Source organism: Artemia sp. Qi Xiang Cuo, chromosome 10, assembly GCF_049724085.1.
Source record: "Artemia sp. Qi Xiang Cuo chromosome 10, ASM4972408v1, whole genome shotgun sequence".
In the NCBI taxonomy this organism is placed as follows: Eukaryota; Metazoa; Arthropoda; class Branchiopoda; order Anostraca; family Artemiidae; genus Artemia; species Artemia sp. Qi Xiang Cuo.
The window spans coordinates 42,672,230-42,692,563 of record NC_142803.1 but is presented as its reverse complement, the minus strand read 5'-3'; the positions used below and the strand labels follow the sequence as shown (position 1 = coordinate 42,692,563).

Below are 20,334 nucleotides of genomic sequence, written 5' to 3'. Positions count from 1 at the left end.
TAGAGGTGGCTCATTTGGTTGAATATTGGAAGTTCTAGTTCCATTTTAATAGTGAAATGTGATGAAGGTCAACTAGCCCCCCTCCCCTAACTACCCCTCTTCTCATTAAACGTATCTGATTGAAATTATGATATATCTATTTTCAAACAAAATAGTCCACAGAACATATAACAACGCCGCCAGGGTTAGACCCCAGCGCCGCGCCGGCGGATCGACCAAACTCCGCCAACGAGAGGCCCGGTCGACCGCCGCCGAAGTATCGCTAAGCCGCTGGCGCACCGCAGGCGTGCCGCCGCCGGCAGAGGTGGTGGCGTTTGGCTGACTTTAAATTAATTTTGCGGCAATTCTTTATTGCGGTTTAGTGGTTTAGTATTTCGATTTTCCTGATTAGAAATCAAGCAGGGATTGCACTATCCCCGAATATTTAGGTATTTCCCCGAAAATCTATACGTCACCCCGACAAAAAATTTGGTTCCTGAATCCCGAAAGTCACTCAATCACGGTGCCACCCCTAGCGATTTATCACCAGTGACTTTCCCAGCCAAATATTACTTTGCATGCTATAATTCTTCACTACTCTATTGTTTCTTTAATTTTCGTCTCTTTTGTTACTTTGCCAAAAAAAACTGACATATGCAATTGCAAATATTGCAATATACACAGTTCTTCATATGTTGACAAAAAAAAAGTATCGTCTTTATGAAATGAATTGTAAGTTGGCAGAATTTTCTTTTCTTTTGATGTTTTTACATAAGATTTTCCTAATTTTTAATACTCAATTTTTGAGCGCCTGATAGATTAAATAAAATAAAATCTTTGTTTTGAAAAATTTTACCCCCCCCCCTTCAAAAAAAAACCTTCTGTTGAGACAAAATTTAGCTATAGACTAAGCTATTTGCAAGGTTGGGGAATTAAAGATTGAAAGGGAAGTTACCCCAAAAATTAGATTCATAAGAAATTGTAAATTACTGCCTATAGGTGGGGGGGGGGGTGATTTTAAATAATAATACCTCATTTTTCTTATTGAAAGCAAGGTTGCCAAAAAGATAATTATTTTTTAGTTTAAAGTGGAGACGGAAGAAAATGATATCAAATTCCCTGAGAAACCATTGAAATATTTTGATAGACCGACGGCCCCCATTGGGACTTGTTCATTGTCTTGGGTATTTTGCAATTTCTCATAGGCTACTGGCCTAATTTGGCTTTTGTGTGTGCTCCCTTTAAATTAGATTCTTTGTATCTTATTGAATGCCACGGCGAATCTATGACTCATTTTCCCCATAATTTGATTTATATCTGAATAATTTCGACATTTTTGTTGTTGTCTTTGTACCCCTTTACTCATACCCTCAATTTTTTCTTTCAAGGAACAGTAAGCTGTTTAACGTTATTTTGCGTGTTACTTTGAACCATATAGTGACCTAGTTAATTATTAAGTAAATTATTTTTCTAATGTAAAGCTGAGACGGTATCCTATCAAGGTGGTATCCAGAGGGGGGGGAGGTAGGGAGGTATTACATTTAAATGATAATATCTCGAAAATTTTTTATTGAAAGCAGGGATGCCAAAAAGTTTTTTTTTTTAATTTAAAGCAGAGACGGCATCCTATCAAGGTGGTATCCAGAGGCGGGGGGTAGGGAGCTATCATATTTAAATGATAATACCTCGACTTTCTTTTTTTTGAAAGCAGGGATGCCAATAAGTTAATTTTTTTTATTTAAAGTAGAGACGGTATCCTATCAAGATGGTATCCAGAGGGGGGGGACATAGGGAGTTATTATATTTAAATAATAGTACCTTGATTTTTTTTTATTAAGAGCTGGGATGCTTAAAAGTTGAAAAGTTTACAAAAATTTACATATTCTTTTCAGTTATACTTGAAACTGCACTTGTATAGTTTGGTTGTCGAAAAGGGAAGAGACACGTGCGAATCCGTTTTTTTTCTTATTGATGAAATGGGTACATAGAAAACACTCACTCATAAGTAGCTGTCAGATTCACATTTAAACGAATGGGTGTGACGAAAGCGATATCGACAACCCCACCTAACGTTGAGCCCGAGTGAAAAGGGCGCCCTTGGTCCAGTGCCCAAATTACATTAAAAGGCCAGGTCATAATAAAAGCTTTCAATTTGGGAGGTTCAAGGAGGAGTCTTTGACAGTTTTATGACCTCAGGGTACTAGATGTTGCAACGTTCTTACGTATCTACAGTGGTTTAAAAAATTCGATCACCCCATAAATGATGACCAAAAAGTTGCACAAATATAACAAATGTAACATTTGGAATACTATAACACTTTTTTCAATGCTTTGAAGAAAAGCAAAAAAGGCTAAATACCTCTAACTACACTTGAAAGCTATTTTAAAAAGAAACTCTTTAGAGATTTCCATGGACATGACCATAGCAGAAGCTTTGAGCCTTGTTGGGGAGCAAAGAGGAGTCTTTGAGTATTTTGACCATAGGTGACTTATTGTTGCGACTTTTTTAAATGTGGTAATTTTTGTGAGCATTTGGAAGTCCAAGCTTAAACTCAATAACTGATACTAAGTCTCCTAACATTTTGCTTGGATTATAAGTGACGAACTAGGAAGAAAATCTCAATATCTTCCTGGAGCTACTTCATTCTGCATATTATTTCATTTAATTACATTTAAAACGGATGAGATTTTCATTTTTACCTAAGAAAATAGCTGGCACTTCATTTTTTTTCATACCGAATAAACCATTAAGTGGTTTTTGTTTCATTGTAATTGAAGTGTTCTCATGTGAAATTTTCATCATGTATTTTTCAATTTGATAAATTTACTCCTCTTAGATGCAGTTTATAATTTAGCTTATATTAGGTATATATGAGCTTATAATTTGGAATGAATCCCCAAAAGAAAAAAAAATGAATAATATCCAAAAGCAGCCAAAAGCAATAAAAAAAAGCAGCAGTTCAGCCTTAGTCTACATTACATATATTCTATAAAAAAGACAAAAAAAACTTGAAAATTTATTTTCTTTTTAATTGTTATTAAAAACTAGTTTTTAATACAAGAAAGGCTATTTCGTAATTAAAAAGTCCAAAAAAAACAATCAATATCAAAGTAACAAATTTAAACTTTTTTAATAGTAACAAAACAGCTATTGGCAAAGGGTATTATGAAAAAATTAAGCTTCTAAGTTCAAACTTATATTCAAAGTTTTTACCCAGATAATTGACGAATATTGTGATACGGTACTTGAAGTTTTGTATTCAGTAATGCTCGATGAAAAAAAAAACTATGCAAGGGTTCTGAAACGCCACAGTCATTTCATTTCTACCAGATTTCTACTTCTCTTGATGAATAACGAAGAAGACCAGTTTCCAGCCAGCGACTTGTGAAGTTTTGAACTCATGAATAGGCTCGAATCTGTGTAAATTTAAGCTGTGATTTGAGAAAGACTGATGAAAACATTAATGTTTGCAGTCAACATTGATCGCACCGGCTGTGCGCCGCCAAAATCTTACCGGCGGCGCGGCGGTGGCACGGTGGCAGCGTGTTGTTTACGGCCCCGCCGCCACCGGTCTTCCCTCATCAAAACGGGGTTAAGATCGACTAAGAATGAATTGCTAGAGCCGTATGTAGGTCTTTTTCTGTGCCTGGGACGATGTCAGTTTTTACTCCCCATCCCCCACTCCTGAAAGCTTAAGTGACCATCTTCCAATAAGTATAGGGTATACATATAATATATAGATACAATGAAGATGTTTCATGGTCTTTTGCCCCGGTCTGAAAGATATGCATGTTTAGCTTTTTTCCAAAAAGACGAATGGGCATTCAGGTGAGCCTTTTAGAGAATGTTGAGGGGAGTGTTGAACTAAACCAAAGCACAATAGGTGTAAATGGGTCGTCAAAAGGGCCTAACTCGGGAATGACTGAGTATACTACTTTTGAACTTCCAGGAAATGATAAGGGAGATAATCAATTGCCCTAAAAGGCAATATTTGTGCACTCCTACTGCTACTACAACTACCAGCATTGCTACTGCTACCACTAACATTACTACTGCCACACTACAATATTCCCAATATTGAGGGGAAATTTGAACTAAATTAAAAGACATTTTGTGCATGTACATTGTCAAAAGAGCATATCTCTAGAATGGATTTGGGTATTAAGTTGGACGTTTCAGAGAATGCTTAAAGGGGAAGATCATCTGACCAAAAGTGGCCACGCCTGTCCAAACGATTTTCCATCTCTCCTATGTTAAGTATTTTTTAGTTTGATTCATTAAAACAAACGGATATTTTATTACACAGTAAGTGATTAATGAACACAGTCCCTTTGAATACTTCACATAGTTGGTGGCAAATATGGAAAACGAACGACAAAGCAGAGGTCAAATTAAAGTAGATCTTGGCACATAAACGGAGGCAAGGGGTTCTCCGCTTGGCACCGGGTAAATGTAGTTTAGCCGCTAGCGAGCAAGTTCAAAGATAAACAATGATTTGCAAAGACCAATCACAGTTTAAGGATAGAGCACCATGATAGTGGCCATGATAAGAAGCTACGAGATGCCTTATGTTACCAGAAGAGAGATGGAAGGGTGCTAAGGAGCATGGCAAGACCTGTACCTTTTTCGTCATTATTAATTAGTTTTATATACTTATTTATATCCATTTATAGACATATACGAGATAAAATTATTTTTTTAGATAAATTAAACAATTGATACAATTGTTTTTTGAAAAAAAAAACAATTGATGATACTGATTTTTGGTGGTTTTACGCTTAATAGATTATTTGATTCTATTTTTGACCATTTTTGGTTTAATGGAGTTCTTTAATTTTTCTTGAAAAAACATTATTTTACGGAAAAGGTTTTCTTAAATTAATCTCTGCTGGTTTTTATATTGACATAATCTTTTTCAGGGAAAAAGAATTCGAAGGCTGATTGCCCTCCAATCACTTAAAAATTTTTTAAATGGGTACTATATCTTTCAATTTTTAATGAAATTAGCTCCTTTAAAATATCAATGATATTAATACCCTTAGCTTGTGTAGTAGCAATAGTTTTAGTAGCAGTGGTAGCATTTGTAGCAGTATGCACATATCACCTTTGGTTTTTTTCAACATCCCCTTCAAAACACGATGTTCCAACTTCCTTACACAAATCAATTCTTAAGATACGCTCTTTTTACAATCTAAATGCAAATATAGTATTTCTTAGTTTGAATTTGCCATCAATATTCTCTCAAATTTTACCTTCATAGACTTAGCCTTAACAGTACTAGTATCACAGTAGTTGCCGTGGTAGTAGAAGTAATTGAAGTGTTAGTAGTATTATTATTCATAGTATTAAAAGTGGTAGTAGTGTGTACGTTTTGCCTTTTGATCATTTGGTTGCTCGTTGCTCTCAAATCACTTTTGACTCTTAAAAAGGGCACTATAACTTCCAATTTCAAGTCAAATGAGTGCCATCTGAAGATTATACGAGAACCCATTCCATAAAACCTCATATGCACCCATGGCATTGTGTCAACCCTGGATAGACCAGTTTTGATTCACAAGCTCCCTAATGTCAACCATTGATTGTTAGGTCAATGGTAACATAAAATTGGACTAGCGATGTCTAAGAAGGTTACGCAAGAAGAAAACGCGAACTTACAATTTCCTATGGAAAACTATCCAATATATTGAGTATCTTGTATGCTCTTTGACATGAATTCGTCCATCATGAGAGAGCTTAATGTAAAAACCACTTTTTGCAGAGGATAAGATTTTGGAGTAGGCTGATGACAGCAATTAATAACCAAGTTCATAAACTGTCGGCTTTATAAACAAGGAGAATGAAGATTAAACATACCAAAGCTTCTCCTTTCATTTATTTTTCTAACAATAAATGCCACGAGGAAGCAAAATCAACAGAAACGAATCTAAATTCAACAGCCGGGAGAGCTAAACCTTTCTGTGATTTTAAATAAAACTGAATTATGCTATACTAAATTGTTGTAGTACAGTGGATTGATGCTCTACTTGGCACTACGGAGCCTAGGTACAGAGCTATTCCTAGGATTGGTGCTGCCTGGGGAAAAATTGATTACAGCGTCCCCCTCCCGACACAAATATAGGCAAAAAAATGCCGAATCAAGTCGATAAGTTTGACCAAAGTTGGCAACTTAGATCCAGAGGCAGCTTCCCCCCTATGAACAGCTTTGCCCAGTTATCGATCCCCGCTGCAAGAAGGTTGGGTGACAGGATTGCTACTTGTCCCTGAAGAAAATGGTCCCGGAACTAAAAGGTCGATTCGACACCGTTTGTGCCAGCAATGGCTCTGGGTGATCTTTATTTAAATCGTTTTTAATACTTTTCAGATTAAACAAAAACAAATATATTCTAGGACACTAGAATTAGCAAGCTCTATTCTTGAATAGAGCACGGCGTGTGCAGCTGTCTTGGCCTCGAGCTGCATGGTGCTGTCGTGAGCTTTAGTAGTAGCACCATAGGCATAGGCAGCATATTGTCTAGGGGGGGGCAGTCGATAGTGTGATGGAGTTTTATCAACTGCTTTTTCTAAACCATCTGCTTTTTCAGCCATATCTAATCTAAATTTGAAGGTCTAGGGGGGGCAGCCGCCCCGCCCCCTGCCCCCCCTCCCTACGCCCATGAGTAGCAGTTAAAGCAATATCCCAAGATTTAGTCAAATTTGAATGTCTTGGGTGCCAAAAAAATCAACCACTGTTAAATACTCTAAGGGTTACCAAGCCAGTTAGATGCCGATTTTAGTATAATTACTACTTACTTACTTACTTTTACTTGGGTCAGGACAACGGTTGCGAGCCTTCCCTGGTATCCAATAGTTGTTGAACGATTGAGCTCTATCTCTGGCGGCCTGGGGTTCATTCTTGAGTTATTTCGATCAAGTTCTTGTCCCACCGTCGGCCAAAGTGGCGAAAATCCTCTTTGGGTTCGAGGTTAGCTTTGACGCAGGCAAGCCATGTTTTCTGTTGTCGCCCTTGGCGTTTTATCCAGCTGGGGAGAGGCTGGCAGTGAAGAACTTCTTTGGTCAGCGCCTCATGTAGTCGGCGTTGGATGTGCCCATACCAGCGCAGAAGGCGTTTCGTGATAACTGACCCGATGTCAAGGCGCTAAAAGCATGATCGACGGAGATCTGCATTGCTGATTCTATCGGTTAGTCTGACACCGAAGATCCTCCGAAGGCAAGAATGGTCAAAGACTTTCAGATCATGGACCTCCTATGCTTTCAGCGTTCTGAACCGATCTGAAAAGTGCCTCGTAGACACGGATCTTTGTTTGCAGCTGGATTTGACGCTTCCACAATAGACAAGAGTTGAGCTGGGAAAACACTTTTGCTGCAGATGCGATTCGAGTGTGGACTTCGTTTGAGCTGCTTCCGTAGCCGTCAATCAGAGATCCTTGGTGCTTGAATTCTTCCACCACCTCAATTTCATCTTGTAGAAGATAGATAGGCTATATCAGATTTGGCATATTGGACATGAAGATTTTCGTTTTGGGAATACATTGATTGGACGGTGATTGCCACCTTGGTTAGTATTTTCTGGGCTACTGTGACGGTCCCAGACAGGAGATCGATGTCGTCTGCATAATCTAGATCACTCGATCATTCGCCAGAACGCTAGATCAGTTAAAATCAGCGGTAACTTGCGTGCCATCAAAGCCCCACATTGCCCTGAACATTATCTCAATTACGAAGTTGTAAAGCACGGATGAGAGAACGCATCCCTGTCTTTACACGGTGCTCTATGAAGAACATCAAGGAGAGCACTCCATTATCCTGGAGTTGGGAGCGTTTATTATCATAATACGCTTTCATCAGTCTCACCAGCTTGCCCAGAACTCCGTCTTCAGCTATAGCTACCCAGATGCCGCCTTATAGGGCTGAGTTTAATTCCGTTATGAAGTCTAAAAACACCCCAATCGTGAGCTGCTGTTGATAGCTCTGAGTTCAAAGATTTGTCTGAGCGTAAATAGCTGGTCAATGCATCCCATTCCCGGTTGGAAACCAGCTTGGTTGGGCCTGGTCCTTGTGTTGCGATAGGAACTAATAGGCCTATAGATAGGCCCAGATACGCCCTTTTAACAAACTGAATGAAAAGACCTTGTGTCTTTTGATTTAATGCAACATCACCCTCAACATTCTCTGAAAGTTTCAATGTAATGCCCTGAGCAGTTCCTTAGATATTGCAGGTACACTCTTTTGAGCACCTCGATGCATGTAGAGTTTTTTCCATAAATATGACGTAGATAATTTTTACTACTGATGACGGTCACTGCATATGTGACCGAAATATCTAGTATTTTTATGAAATTTATCAGTGTTTGTGAAATTTATTACTGTATATTAAAAGGATTTTATCCCTATTTGAATTTTTATTTATTTTAGAGTTTTTTTTTACTTGGTTCACAACCCCCCTCAATATCTTGTTCGCAAATATTATGTTTTCTTAGTTGCAAAAGTTACTAGATATAGCAAAGGAAATGGGATTTTTCAGTGCCCCACTAGCGGTTTAAAAAAGACAAAAAAGAGGATACATCTGTGCTACCCATGCAAAAAAGGGATTTTACTGGTTGTTCAAGCCAGGGGGCTGTAATATTTCAGTATAGGCTTTTCAGCAATGGCGCTTCTAGTGGTGTACGTTTCATTTCCATCCGGCATCATTTTTTACAAATTTCAGGCTATTTTCTAAAATTCCTTTAAATTAATTAAAAAAAAAACTTGTTATTAAGACTAATCGGGACAATAGTTACCATTCCTGAATCAGTGACCAATGGTAATTTTTTCTCACAAGGCAGTTTTTTTTAAACGCGTTTTAAAAGTTTTTGGTTACTATGGACCGGTGTTTGTTTTTATTAGATTCTAGTTATCACTGCAACCATGATAACAAACCTATATGTGAAAAATAGGTAATTTGGATAGCTTACAGCCCTTGCCCAAGTGACTGTGTGGGGTCATTTCACCCCCGAAGGCATAGTTGTTTAACCTTTAGACTATTTTGAACAAAATTGCTATCTCAAAATTTTGATCAGATGTCTTTCAGGGAAGGTTAGTTCAAAACGGTGTTAGCGAAGGGCTGGTTGCCCTTCATTCACTTTTGACTCTTAAAAAGGTAACTAGAATTTTCACTGTCCAATCAAATAAGCCCCCCCCAAATTTCAACGACCGCCCTTTCATATACGACTCTACACGATCCATATACGGCTAGATACCATACGGCTCTTTACTACAGGCAACGCTCGGGCGTTGCCTGTGATGACGTAGGTACTACTACCAATAGCAGAAATAGATCCTTAATTCCAAGACTATCTTCAAATGACACTTTCAGTAAGGTTTTCCGTCTTGCATCTTTTCGTTCAAAGTAATATTTTCTGAAAGACCCCATCAAACACTAGACATAATCTGACACCAAACTTTCGGCATAACTTATTTAATAGAGGTAAATTTATGTTAAATACATAAATATTTACGAGACAATGAATATTCTAAATACAAAATAGAATATAGTAGTAAAGGACTTGAAAAGAATTGAATAATCTTCTGTCCTCTGTAACTTATTTCCTGGTAAAGTACTGATACGTGTAGTACTGATAAAAGTAAAATTTAAATCAACATTTCTAAGACAGATTAAGGAACCAGACCTACTCAACACTAAACTATAGTCATTATTGGTAAAAAGGTTCACATTCCTTTTGCGGGATTTTGTTATTTAATAAAAGAAAGTTTTTTGATAAAGATCATATTTCGAAACTTCTCAAAAGGAAATAACACAAATAATTTAGCTCACTTAATTCTATGCAGCTGACCCTTGGTGCCTCTAGCACAACTAATTTCTAAAGTACCGTAAGAGAGTTAATTTCAATTTGAAATTCTACCTTCAGACTTTTTCTAGGTCTATGTTGCAGACATTCAAATTAAAAGAAGAAATGGAGGTATATCCGTGTTATTTCGTCCTTCTTTGAGCTTAACAAGTGATCTTTTAATGTGTTTAAATCAACAAAGTTCCTCTTACCGCTTTGTTGGAATTAATTAAAAAACTTTTTCCAGAAAATAAGTTTTTCAGAGAAAAGTAAAGAACTTCATTAAACGAAAAAAGGGCAAAAATAAAATCAAATAATATACCAAACGTAACACTACCACAAATAAACATCAATAAATAAATGAAACCCAAATGAACAGAAATTACAATAAATAACAGAGTGAAACTTAAAACAAGCCGAAATTAACATGATTAGGGCTCACAATCTCTATACCTTCTCAAGGCCAGAACATAACTTGCACTTTACTGAAGAAACTACAACTGAATATGCATTATCAGTTTAATATACATATGCTCATATTTATTACTTAAAATATTAATAATTTTTAATTCATTAAAGTTATAAAAGTGAAAACCTTGAATTTTTCTTTGGACTATTTTGAACAAAGTAGCTATCTCAAATTTTTAATCGGATGAGTTTGGTGAAAAGGAAGGTAGTCAGGAGGAGGGGGGTATTAGTTGCCCTCCATCACCTTCAACTCTTAAAAGGGAACTAGACTCCTCTAAAGTTTATGCAACCATCCCTTCAATAAAAACCTTAAATGCACCCGAGCATAACTTACAACCTTTGCCCCCAGGCTCTGGGGTTATGTTTCAACCCAAAATTCTTGATATATGATCTTTGGACTATTTTGAATAAAATAGCAATGTCAAAATTTCAACTGGATGCATTTTGGGAAAATACGACGTGTATGTATGAGGAGGGGGAGGGGGAGCTGCCCTCTGATTACTTTGACTCTTAAAAAGGGCACTAGAACTTCTGATTACCAATCCAATAAGCCCCCTTCGAAGGTTATACTACCACTTTTTGTAAAAAAAACAACCTTATATGGCCCCCTGGGCATAAATTACAACCCTTGCCCTGAGGCCTGGGGTAGAGGATTTCATCGTCAAAGATATAATTTCCAAACCTTTAAACTACGCTGAACAAAATAGCTATCTCAAAATTTTGATCGGATGTGTTTGGGGTAATAGCGAGCGTGGTAGGGGGTTGGTTGCCCTCCAATCACTTTCGACCATTAAAAAGAGCACTATTCGCTTCAGTTTCCAATCGAATGAGTCATTTTTGAAGTTTCTTCGACAACTCCTTCTATACAAAGTGCCCTGGTCTAAAAAAATAAACAGTACATTGTGCCAACATCGTTCTTTACTTAGGCAGCGCTATTGCACTGCCTATGATAACATCTTGGTAGCGCTATTATTTACTTCATATAAGATGTACGATTTTTAGGACGTAAGACGGTCTCGAGAACTCCTTGGTGCTGTCACCTCTACCCAGAGAGCAAAATTAAGAGCAATTCAAGCAATGGTTCTTGTTCTGGCACTTTTTGTTATTTGTTGGTTACCTTGTCACATGCTAAATCTTTGGACAGCAATCAGAGGAGCACCAAATTATAATTTCAGATCAAAGGTATTTCATTTTACAGTTATTCTACATCCTTGGCAATTTTATCCATGACCTCTACTTCACACTTCCTTTATTCATATTCTAGTGCTTTCCTTATTCTCATACTTCTACCCTTGCCTCCCTCTTATTCTCATGTTACGAAGGACATTAGCTTATAAATTTTGAAGTTTCGAGTTGAGAGGTTACTTCTAACCGTTCAACTTGCATATTTCTCCAATGATGTTATTTTGCTTGCCAGCGTTTTTGTTAACTTGACAACTTAATGGCTTTCCACTGAATATCAGTTAGCTTTGTAGTCCCGTTTCCGTGTTTTTATTGTGCCCGCAAGGGTGTGGTGGTACAAAGGAAATTCCAAACAGAGCTCAGGGTTGGCGTTTTTCATATACACTATCTTTATAGGTGAGAAATAATTGTATATATGTGTCAGTTCTCGAAAATGACTCCATATTTTTTCGGGAAAATTGGTATCTTGGGATATTTTCGCATAAAAAAAAAACAATCTAGATAGATCAGAAGTCTGGTAAAATTCGTTAAGAGCTTTAATTTTGGTTTTTGCAAATGACGTCATGTAAAAAAAATTGCAGAATGACCTCGTGCACGTAATTTACTTGATGACATTATATGATGACGTCATGTATTACAAATGACGTCATGCAATACAATCGCAATGTCGCCATGTCCGTAATGTACTTCATGATATGATATGATGATGTTATGTAATAAAAATTGTAATGTCATCATGTAAGTAATGTGCTTCATGACATCATATGATGTTATTCATATCTGGGTTGCAGCAGTAGCTAGCAACCTAGGAAATTTACCACTATATAGGAAACTTACCGTCTCTTGGCTTGAACAACAAGTAAAATATATTGGCTTGAAAATAAAAAATAGTGGCTGAAACCACGATATTCTGCGTATACGGCATCTTTTTTCTCTCTCTCTTTCTCCTCAGATAGCTTGGTACTGGAACACCGTAGAGAGCTGTGTAATGGCTCATTTTAAATGAAATTGATGTGGTTAAAGAACGTATTGTAATTAAGAAAGAAATGTTTTAAAAAATATAATCATCTTTTACGAAAAACTACAATTTTGATTCAAACCACAAAAATACATGAAAATTTTGAAATTAGTTTGGTTTTCCTTTTGATTAAAGTGACTCGTCACGTCAAGCTGAGATTCCAAACGTAGTCAGTCGTTTATCCAACAAAATGTCTGTCGGAAGGCCCAAAGAACAGAAATTTGCAGTTGCAGTTACTTTAAATGATGATTCTTTGGAACTAACACCTGAACTATCAAACGTGATAAAATATGAAAATCAACTACCTGGACCATTCATTGCGGGCATTACGGACAGTTTTAACACCAATACAGGCAGCTAAAGCAAAGGCCATTGCTAAGTTGTCTCGAGTAATAAAAATCCAAAAATGTGACATGCGACACCGAACATGTGAGCGAGTCAATGAAAACCAACCTGGACAGCAAGAATCAAAACTTGTCAAAATTTAAAATGATAGCGATAATGGTTGGGCTTGGGATTTTGACATGATAAGGTCACCAGTGCCTACCATTACTGTGTTAAAAAACAAAGGTTCGGCATAATGACGAAAGGCAAGCCGAGGTAAAACGAACCAAACAAATTGCAAGTGATAGCGATGATGATTGGTTTTTGGATCTCGACATGGATAAGGTCATCAATGCCTACCATATGTTTGAAAATCAAAAACCTGGACTAGATAAATCGTTGGAAGAAAAAGAAGCTTTTGTCCCACCACCTCAACAAATAAAAGAAACAAAGGTTCGGTGACATGTCTTTCATAATGACAAAAGACAAGCCGAGGCCAAAGAATAAAATTTTGTCCCACAACCTGAACAATTAAAAGAAACAAGGGTGGTCATTAATGCCTACCATAGCTTTGAAAATCAAAAATTTGGACTTAATAAATCGTTGGAAGAAAAAAAAGTTTTTGTCCCGCCAATCGAACAATTAAAAGAAACAAAGGTTCGGCGATATGTCTTTCATAATGACAAAAGACAAGTCGAGGCAAAAGAAAATTATTTGCCCCACCACCTAAACAATTAAAAGAAACAAAGACTCGATGACTTATCTTTCATAATAACAAAAGACCAGCTGAGGCAAAAGTTAAAGGTCCAATAGAAAAAGGTAATTTTAAAAAGGCACTACTTCTAATTTAAGGTCTATTTGGACGTCATGACATCAAGAAAAGGCTCAAATTGTCTGCGTTTAGATGACAAGCAACAGTGAAAATCCATATGTAGAAGCCTGCCGCATGCCGAGTGCCGTTACTATTAGCCTATTAGAGTGCCGGTATATGCCGGTACTTATAGGCCGCATCCCGACTTCCGGCACTCTCAGTACTATTATATATAAGCATATTTATACATATATATATATATATATATATATATATATATATATATATATATATATATATATATATATATATATATATACATATATTTATATAGGGTCTATATATATATAACGTTATTTTTGTTCAATATAGACTCGCTTACCATTCTATTGGCTTTGTCTGCAATATTTCTTTTTATTTCTTTTGTGTTTTATTCTTTTTGGCTTGCTTAATAAAAATAACATGGCTTTTACTTCTATTTTTTTTTTTATTAAACTTTGTTCCCAATGATTAGCACTTTTTTTGGACGTAGCCACTTAGGAAATGTAGTAACCTAGCTGGCTTTTATTACAAATGATCAGGAAAAGCTTCGAAGGTTTTTCATTATGTTTCCTTAACACTTCTCTAAGGTGTAGTTCTTCAGCACAAAATTGATATTCAGACTAAGACAAAAAAATTTACAGAATAAAATAATTTTCAGAGGATTTTAGTGTCAGTATCCTTTTTTTCAATTTTTGGTACTTTTTTTCGTTCTTGTGTTGTTTCCTTGGCTCCTTCCTTTCTGTGTTGCCTCGTTCTCATGCTCATAAGTTTTTTTCTATTTGATCCTTTCTCTTTTCTTAGTATCAAAAATATAGATTGAAAATATAGAACACACAGGGAAAATCATTGAGCTTTTACTTAGCTCTGTATCTAGTAAAGAACGAGCCCCTAGGGATGAGGCAGTAGGGGCACTCAAATTTGGCATGATATACAAGAGAAGTAAATTTTCAAAAGATATGTACATAATATCATATTGTCAAAAATTATGAGTGTTACATCATCTTGTATATGAAGATGCAGTTTTTGTCCAAAATCGGCATTTTTTTAATAGTATATTCTCAATACTTATGAAAGGCAATAGTTAGAGAAATTTCCTTTCAAATAAACCGTTAACAGCTCTCTATGATCTTCCAGTACCCCGTTAGCGATGAGGGAAAAAAAAAAAAAAGAAGAGGGTCTACCAATCCAAAGTCTTTTTCCTTGTTGCTCAAGGTTGGGGGAGGCTGTAAGCGTTCCATATAGGGTTTCCAATACTGGCAGTTCCGGTGGTTCACTTTTCGTTCGATCCGACGCCACATTTGAGTGTTTTCAGGCACTTTTTCAAAATTCATGTAAGTTTGTTTTCAAAATAGCATTTTACTATTAAGACTAAACGAAATAATGGTTCCCATTTCTGAATCAGCTACAAATGGAAATTTCATCTCACTAGACAGTTTTTTCTTTACGCATTTTAAATGTTTGGTTATTATGGGCTAGATTTCGTTCATTACTAGGTTGCAACTATCACTACAACCATGGTAGAAATTTGGCTTCACCCCTACTGGGCTTTTGAATTTTACCGTGGTCTTTGACTTCAGGTTTAGGGTTAATATTTCCAAATCCTAGACGAAGAGGAGTATAGTCTAAATTCATAATTTTTTTAAGCAGTCCTCGGTCAAGACTCTTCAGCTCTTTCGAAAACACATTGGAGGTACATGTCTAATAACATAAAACCCTCTAGTTATTTGAATACTTCTGAAAAAAACAAACAATTCTGTTTTTTCTCTAAATTACCAAGGATACCAAAACGAAATATTTTTGCTCAACGGGCCCGTCTTAGGTCTATTTATACCTGAAAACCGCAATTTTCTAGCATTTTCCTTTTGGTTTGCTTTGAAATTATGGAGTTTTTAGGGCGGCGCCATATTCTTGTGAGCGTTGCCACATATAACGGTGAAAATAAATAAACAAAAGTGAGATGAATTTTTATCTCACTAGACAGTGTTTTCTTTACGCATTTTAAATTTTTGGTTATTATGGGCTACACCTGACGTTTGTTGCCATAAGTTTTTTAGTTATTTTTGCTGATTTTTCACCCATCTTTTTCTTTAAGTTTGACCCCCAGTAGAGGGCCTTTTTTAAAATCAAATTCATGAATTTACTCAATGTTTTAAAATATATGTATATGGCTGTGGTAGTTTCCTCCACTTATCCAGTTAAACCAATTTGATTTCATTTTTACAGTCCTTTGTACTTTAAAGGGAAATTATTTGAAGTGGGCCAGAAAATAAAAGTTAAAAATACTCAGCTGTTTCACTAGAAAACCTTTGTGGTTTGTTTTTCTTTTTATTTAATACGGAAAAGACTTCCCAAAAAGTATTTATATATCTTGGTTACTTCCCTTGGGGAAGCCAAATAAATATTTTGGGCATGAAAGTACAAGGACATCAAAACTCTGACGTGAAAAACACATTTTAAACTCTTTAGCTCTCAGACATTTTTAGGCTATTTTTAAATCTCTTTCTCCTCTGATTAGCTTAAGCAATCAAACATCTCTATAATGAAAATTAAAATGACAAACAATTATAGTTCTACTATAATTACTATAATTATATAGATAGTATCAACAATATTTATACTATATATACTAATATACAATAATTATAGTATAAAAAGGCTAAGGATAATTGCTTAAGTAGTTTCTTTGTGACGAGAAGAAAGTTAATGATGAAATGTGATGAAATGTATTTGATGAAATGTATGCTGAAAGCAACATTCACAAGAAAGTTGATATATTCTGTAACCTCCTATATAAAGAGTACCTTGACCGATTCCCTGTAAAAAAAATGTATAGTGTGAAAGCGACAAGCCCTGGATAACCTCATCATTAAAACAGCTTATCTGCGAACGATCACAAGCTTCTGATAGAGAATGTCTAGCTGATAAAAAGCTAAGGAATAGAATAGTGCAAGAAAACCGTAAAGCTAAAGTCAACTATGTTAAAAACCGGATTGAACCTCTATTTTCTACTAACCCCAGGCAGTGGCACAAATCTGTAAAAAGGATAGCTCGGAAGATTCAAAGTGAGAACCTTCTTATTTATAAAGACGACGGAAATAAGTTCTCAGCTGAGGATGTTAATATGTTTTTCAGCTCAATTTGTAGTACCCACCCTGCCCCATCCAAAAGTAGACTTGCTTGAATTCTTGAACAGTGCCCACCAAGCCAGACCCCAAACCTTGAAGAATTCGCAGTCTACAAAGAACTGCTCAAACTCCAACCCAAATCTTCCAACTACCCCGGCGAACTACCTGTAAAATTAATTCGTGAATATGCCATTTTTCTCGCTAGACCATTTTGTCACATCTTTAATTCTTGTTTTGCTGAAGGAGTATTTCCTTCTGTTTGGAAAACTGCATATGTGAGAGTTATACCCAAAACTAAACATCCTAAATCTCCAGAAGAACTTAGGCCTATATCTCTCACCCCTGCTTTCGCAAAAGTGTTTGAGGCATTTATTGCTCAAGCAACACTCAATGAGATTTCCACAAACATTGGCAAATACCAGTACGGGGATCTCAGAGGCTGCAATACCACAACTTATCTAGTGCGCCTGAATGATACTTTAGTAAAATGGCTTGACTAAAAAGATACCATCGTTGATCTTGCCATGGTGGATTTTCGCAAGGCTTTCGACCTAATCTCCCACCCTATTGCTCTAATGAACCTAAAAGTAATGGGGGTGAATAGACTAACAGTTCAGCTAATCGTCGAATTCCTGTTTAATAGAAAACAATGTGTGTTTCCTCTATTTGAGAGTGATACTCTGTCCTCTTCTCGTAAAATTACGAGTGGTGCCCTTCAAGGCACCAGATTAGCCGGGCTGATATTTGTGGCTGTGGAACTATGACCAAAGATATAAATTTGTCGATGATCTTTTAGTTTTACTTAACTATGAAGCTAAAAATTCAAGTGTTATCCCTTGTTTCCCCCGCGACCTGAAGGAAATGTTGAATAAGGAGGTTGAGCAAGCTAATCTAACCATAAGCTCCACCAAATCAAAAGTTATTCGGTTTAACCCTCTAAAGCGTGATGTTGATATCTCAAACTCTCTGTTTCCCCTGCCCAACAGTGCCAAACTACTTGGTGTAATATTATCATCGGACTGTAAATTCAACACCCATGTGAAATCAGTCGCATCGAAGGCATATAGTGCCCTTCAAACCATTATTACAATGAAACGTTTTGTTTTTTCCAGAGACTAGTTAAGAACTGCCTTCGTGATCTATGTCCGCCCTCACCTAGAATATGCCTGTCCAGTGCAGTGGGATCTTGCAGTGCAAAATTCACCATCCTTATCTGAAATGCTGGAAAATGTACAAAAATGCATAGTTAAAGTGATTCTTGACAGGGACTACATAAAATATGATGAAGGACTTAGAACAACTAACCCACCATCGTCGTCCGAAAGAAGAGATAAATTGATAATGAATTTGGGTATATTCCTATAAAACAGCAAACACCATAGATTCATACTACCCCTTGATGCCCCTATCAATATGAAGACACGGACCCAACTTAAACTGTTACCACCAATGTGTCGCACTCGAAGGCATGAAGATTCTTTCTTGCCGTTTTTTACCAAAATGTATAACAAGAGCTGATATTTTTACCCTTTGTTTTTTTTTTTTTTTTTTTTTTTTTTTTGAGTTTATAAAAATCTGTGTAATTTAGCAAGTGCTAAGAAACAGATTTATGAATAAACCTGTACCTACCTACCTAATGAATAGGTATTGAAGAAGCTTCATATCAACAAAGCATGAGTTTAAATCTTGAATGGATTTACTCAATATAAATAAGGCAAGTGCAGATGAAAATGTAAATTATATTTCAGTTTTTGATAATCTCATTAACGCAAGTTACAAAATACTATCGCTCTCTTTTATGTTTTAGTTTCACATATTAGGCTCATACCTGAACGAGTTGAATAAGTACTAAGTGGCCGTGAAAGTGACATATTATTTGAACCCATTGCTCTTACCTCTAGTTAAAATTACCAGACAAGAAAGAGACAAATACCATTTTGGAAAATATTCTTGTTCATGACAGGAATGTATTCAGACGAGAAGGGGGCATTTTGGCCCATTACTCATATGAGATCCTGACATTTTTATAATTTGTCCTATATTTTCTTGAATTTCTCTTCTCACATAATTCGCATATTTATCCAAACTTCTTTCAAGCAATTACACAACTCGTGGAAACCCTCATACAGAAAGAACCCATATTTCTTGGATTACAAATAATTCCATCGATTTTAGATTTGTTTTATCGATTTTGCTATTGCCTGTTTAATTAATTACTAAAGGAAGCTGCACTATAGCCTTCATGCTTCATTACTATACGCATTTTGAATTCATCGATTTTCCTTCTCCAAAACATCAAACTGCCAATAGACCACTATTTCTTCCCTCCATTTTTATGACGTCATTCCATGAATTATGGGAATATACATGGTAGTAGCTGTGACAGGGAGCTGGAACTGAAAGATTTTACATTTGGCAATTAGACTAATATTCCCTCCATGCCCTGTTTTAGGCTCCTTTTTTTACATCTTCTTTATTTGAATTTTTTTTTGATGGATCAATATTTATTACTTACACACAAATAAAAGTCTAGACAGCCAATCGGATAAGAGGGTCAATCTAAAAAAGCTGTGCATAAGGAGAAGACAAAATGTGACGCCGCTCCAGCTGATCCTCTTTATTGGAAACTAGTTGCTGTGAGAAGACATAAATTTAGACGAAAAGCCAGTGCTAGCGTATTTTAGGTCCATGTTTTTCATTTTTATTGGTAATACCAAAAAAGAGGGAGGGAGGGGAAAGAGTGAGGATTGGAGGGATTGGCAATTATCTCACTAGAAAATACTTTTTTGACATTTTCATTAAAAAGTCTAAAAGGGAGCAAAAATGCCCTTCCTTTAGATTTCGAAAGATACTTTTTTGTATCTTCAAAAGAGAATTTAAAAAAAGTCCTTATTCCCTACCCCTACATTGTGAGCAAACCCTATTTTTCATACCAGTCATTTATTAATTTACTAATCTTAAAAAAATACTAATATTTTAAATGTGTTTAATCATATAAGACGATAGGACGGAACCGCAGTCTAAAAGATAAATGAATGTATATCGTTTTCATGACAAATACTTATAAATAATAACAACAAGTTATATTTCACGCTATCGGTGACTTTCACTAGGAAATTCAGTCATCTATTTAAAATATAAAAATGATTGATTAATTGTACTTTATATATAAATCTTTTCAAAAATGCCACTTGACTAGCCCAGTTAAAATAATAATAAATTTTAGATTTTCATTGCCAACATTTTTCCTCTTAGGATTTTCGCAAGGGGCTACACACTCACTTTGTAAGCATACAAAGATATATGACTTTAGTCGTATCTCTCACTCCTCCAACCCTTTCTCCTGCGTTCCCAAGTCAATTTTTCATCTCAATTTTTCATTTCTATATTCTATCTTCTATGTCTTCATGCATTCCATGTATTTTAAGCAACCAGTGAATAATCCCTTGAATTTTTCTATCTGCCAGCATGATGACATATTCTGTCACTTGTAATAAATGGTAAATATTGGTATACTTTTCTCTTTTTTTTAAAGAAAGGATATGCCGCCTTTGTTCTTA

General features: G+C 36.0%; 1 protein-coding gene across 1 annotated transcript in view; it reads left to right on the top strand.

The window, feature by feature from the left end:
- Nucleotides 1-20,334, top strand: part of LOC148947782 (uncharacterized) — a 97,683-nt gene that overhangs the window by 55,701 nt on the left and 21,648 nt on the right. The window contains exon 5 of the mRNA XM_089095746.1: nt 11,275-11,454. Coding sequence (XP_088951872.1) covers nt 11,275-11,454 — 180 coding nt within the window. The remainder of the gene's footprint in view (nt 1-11,274; nt 11,455-20,334) is intronic.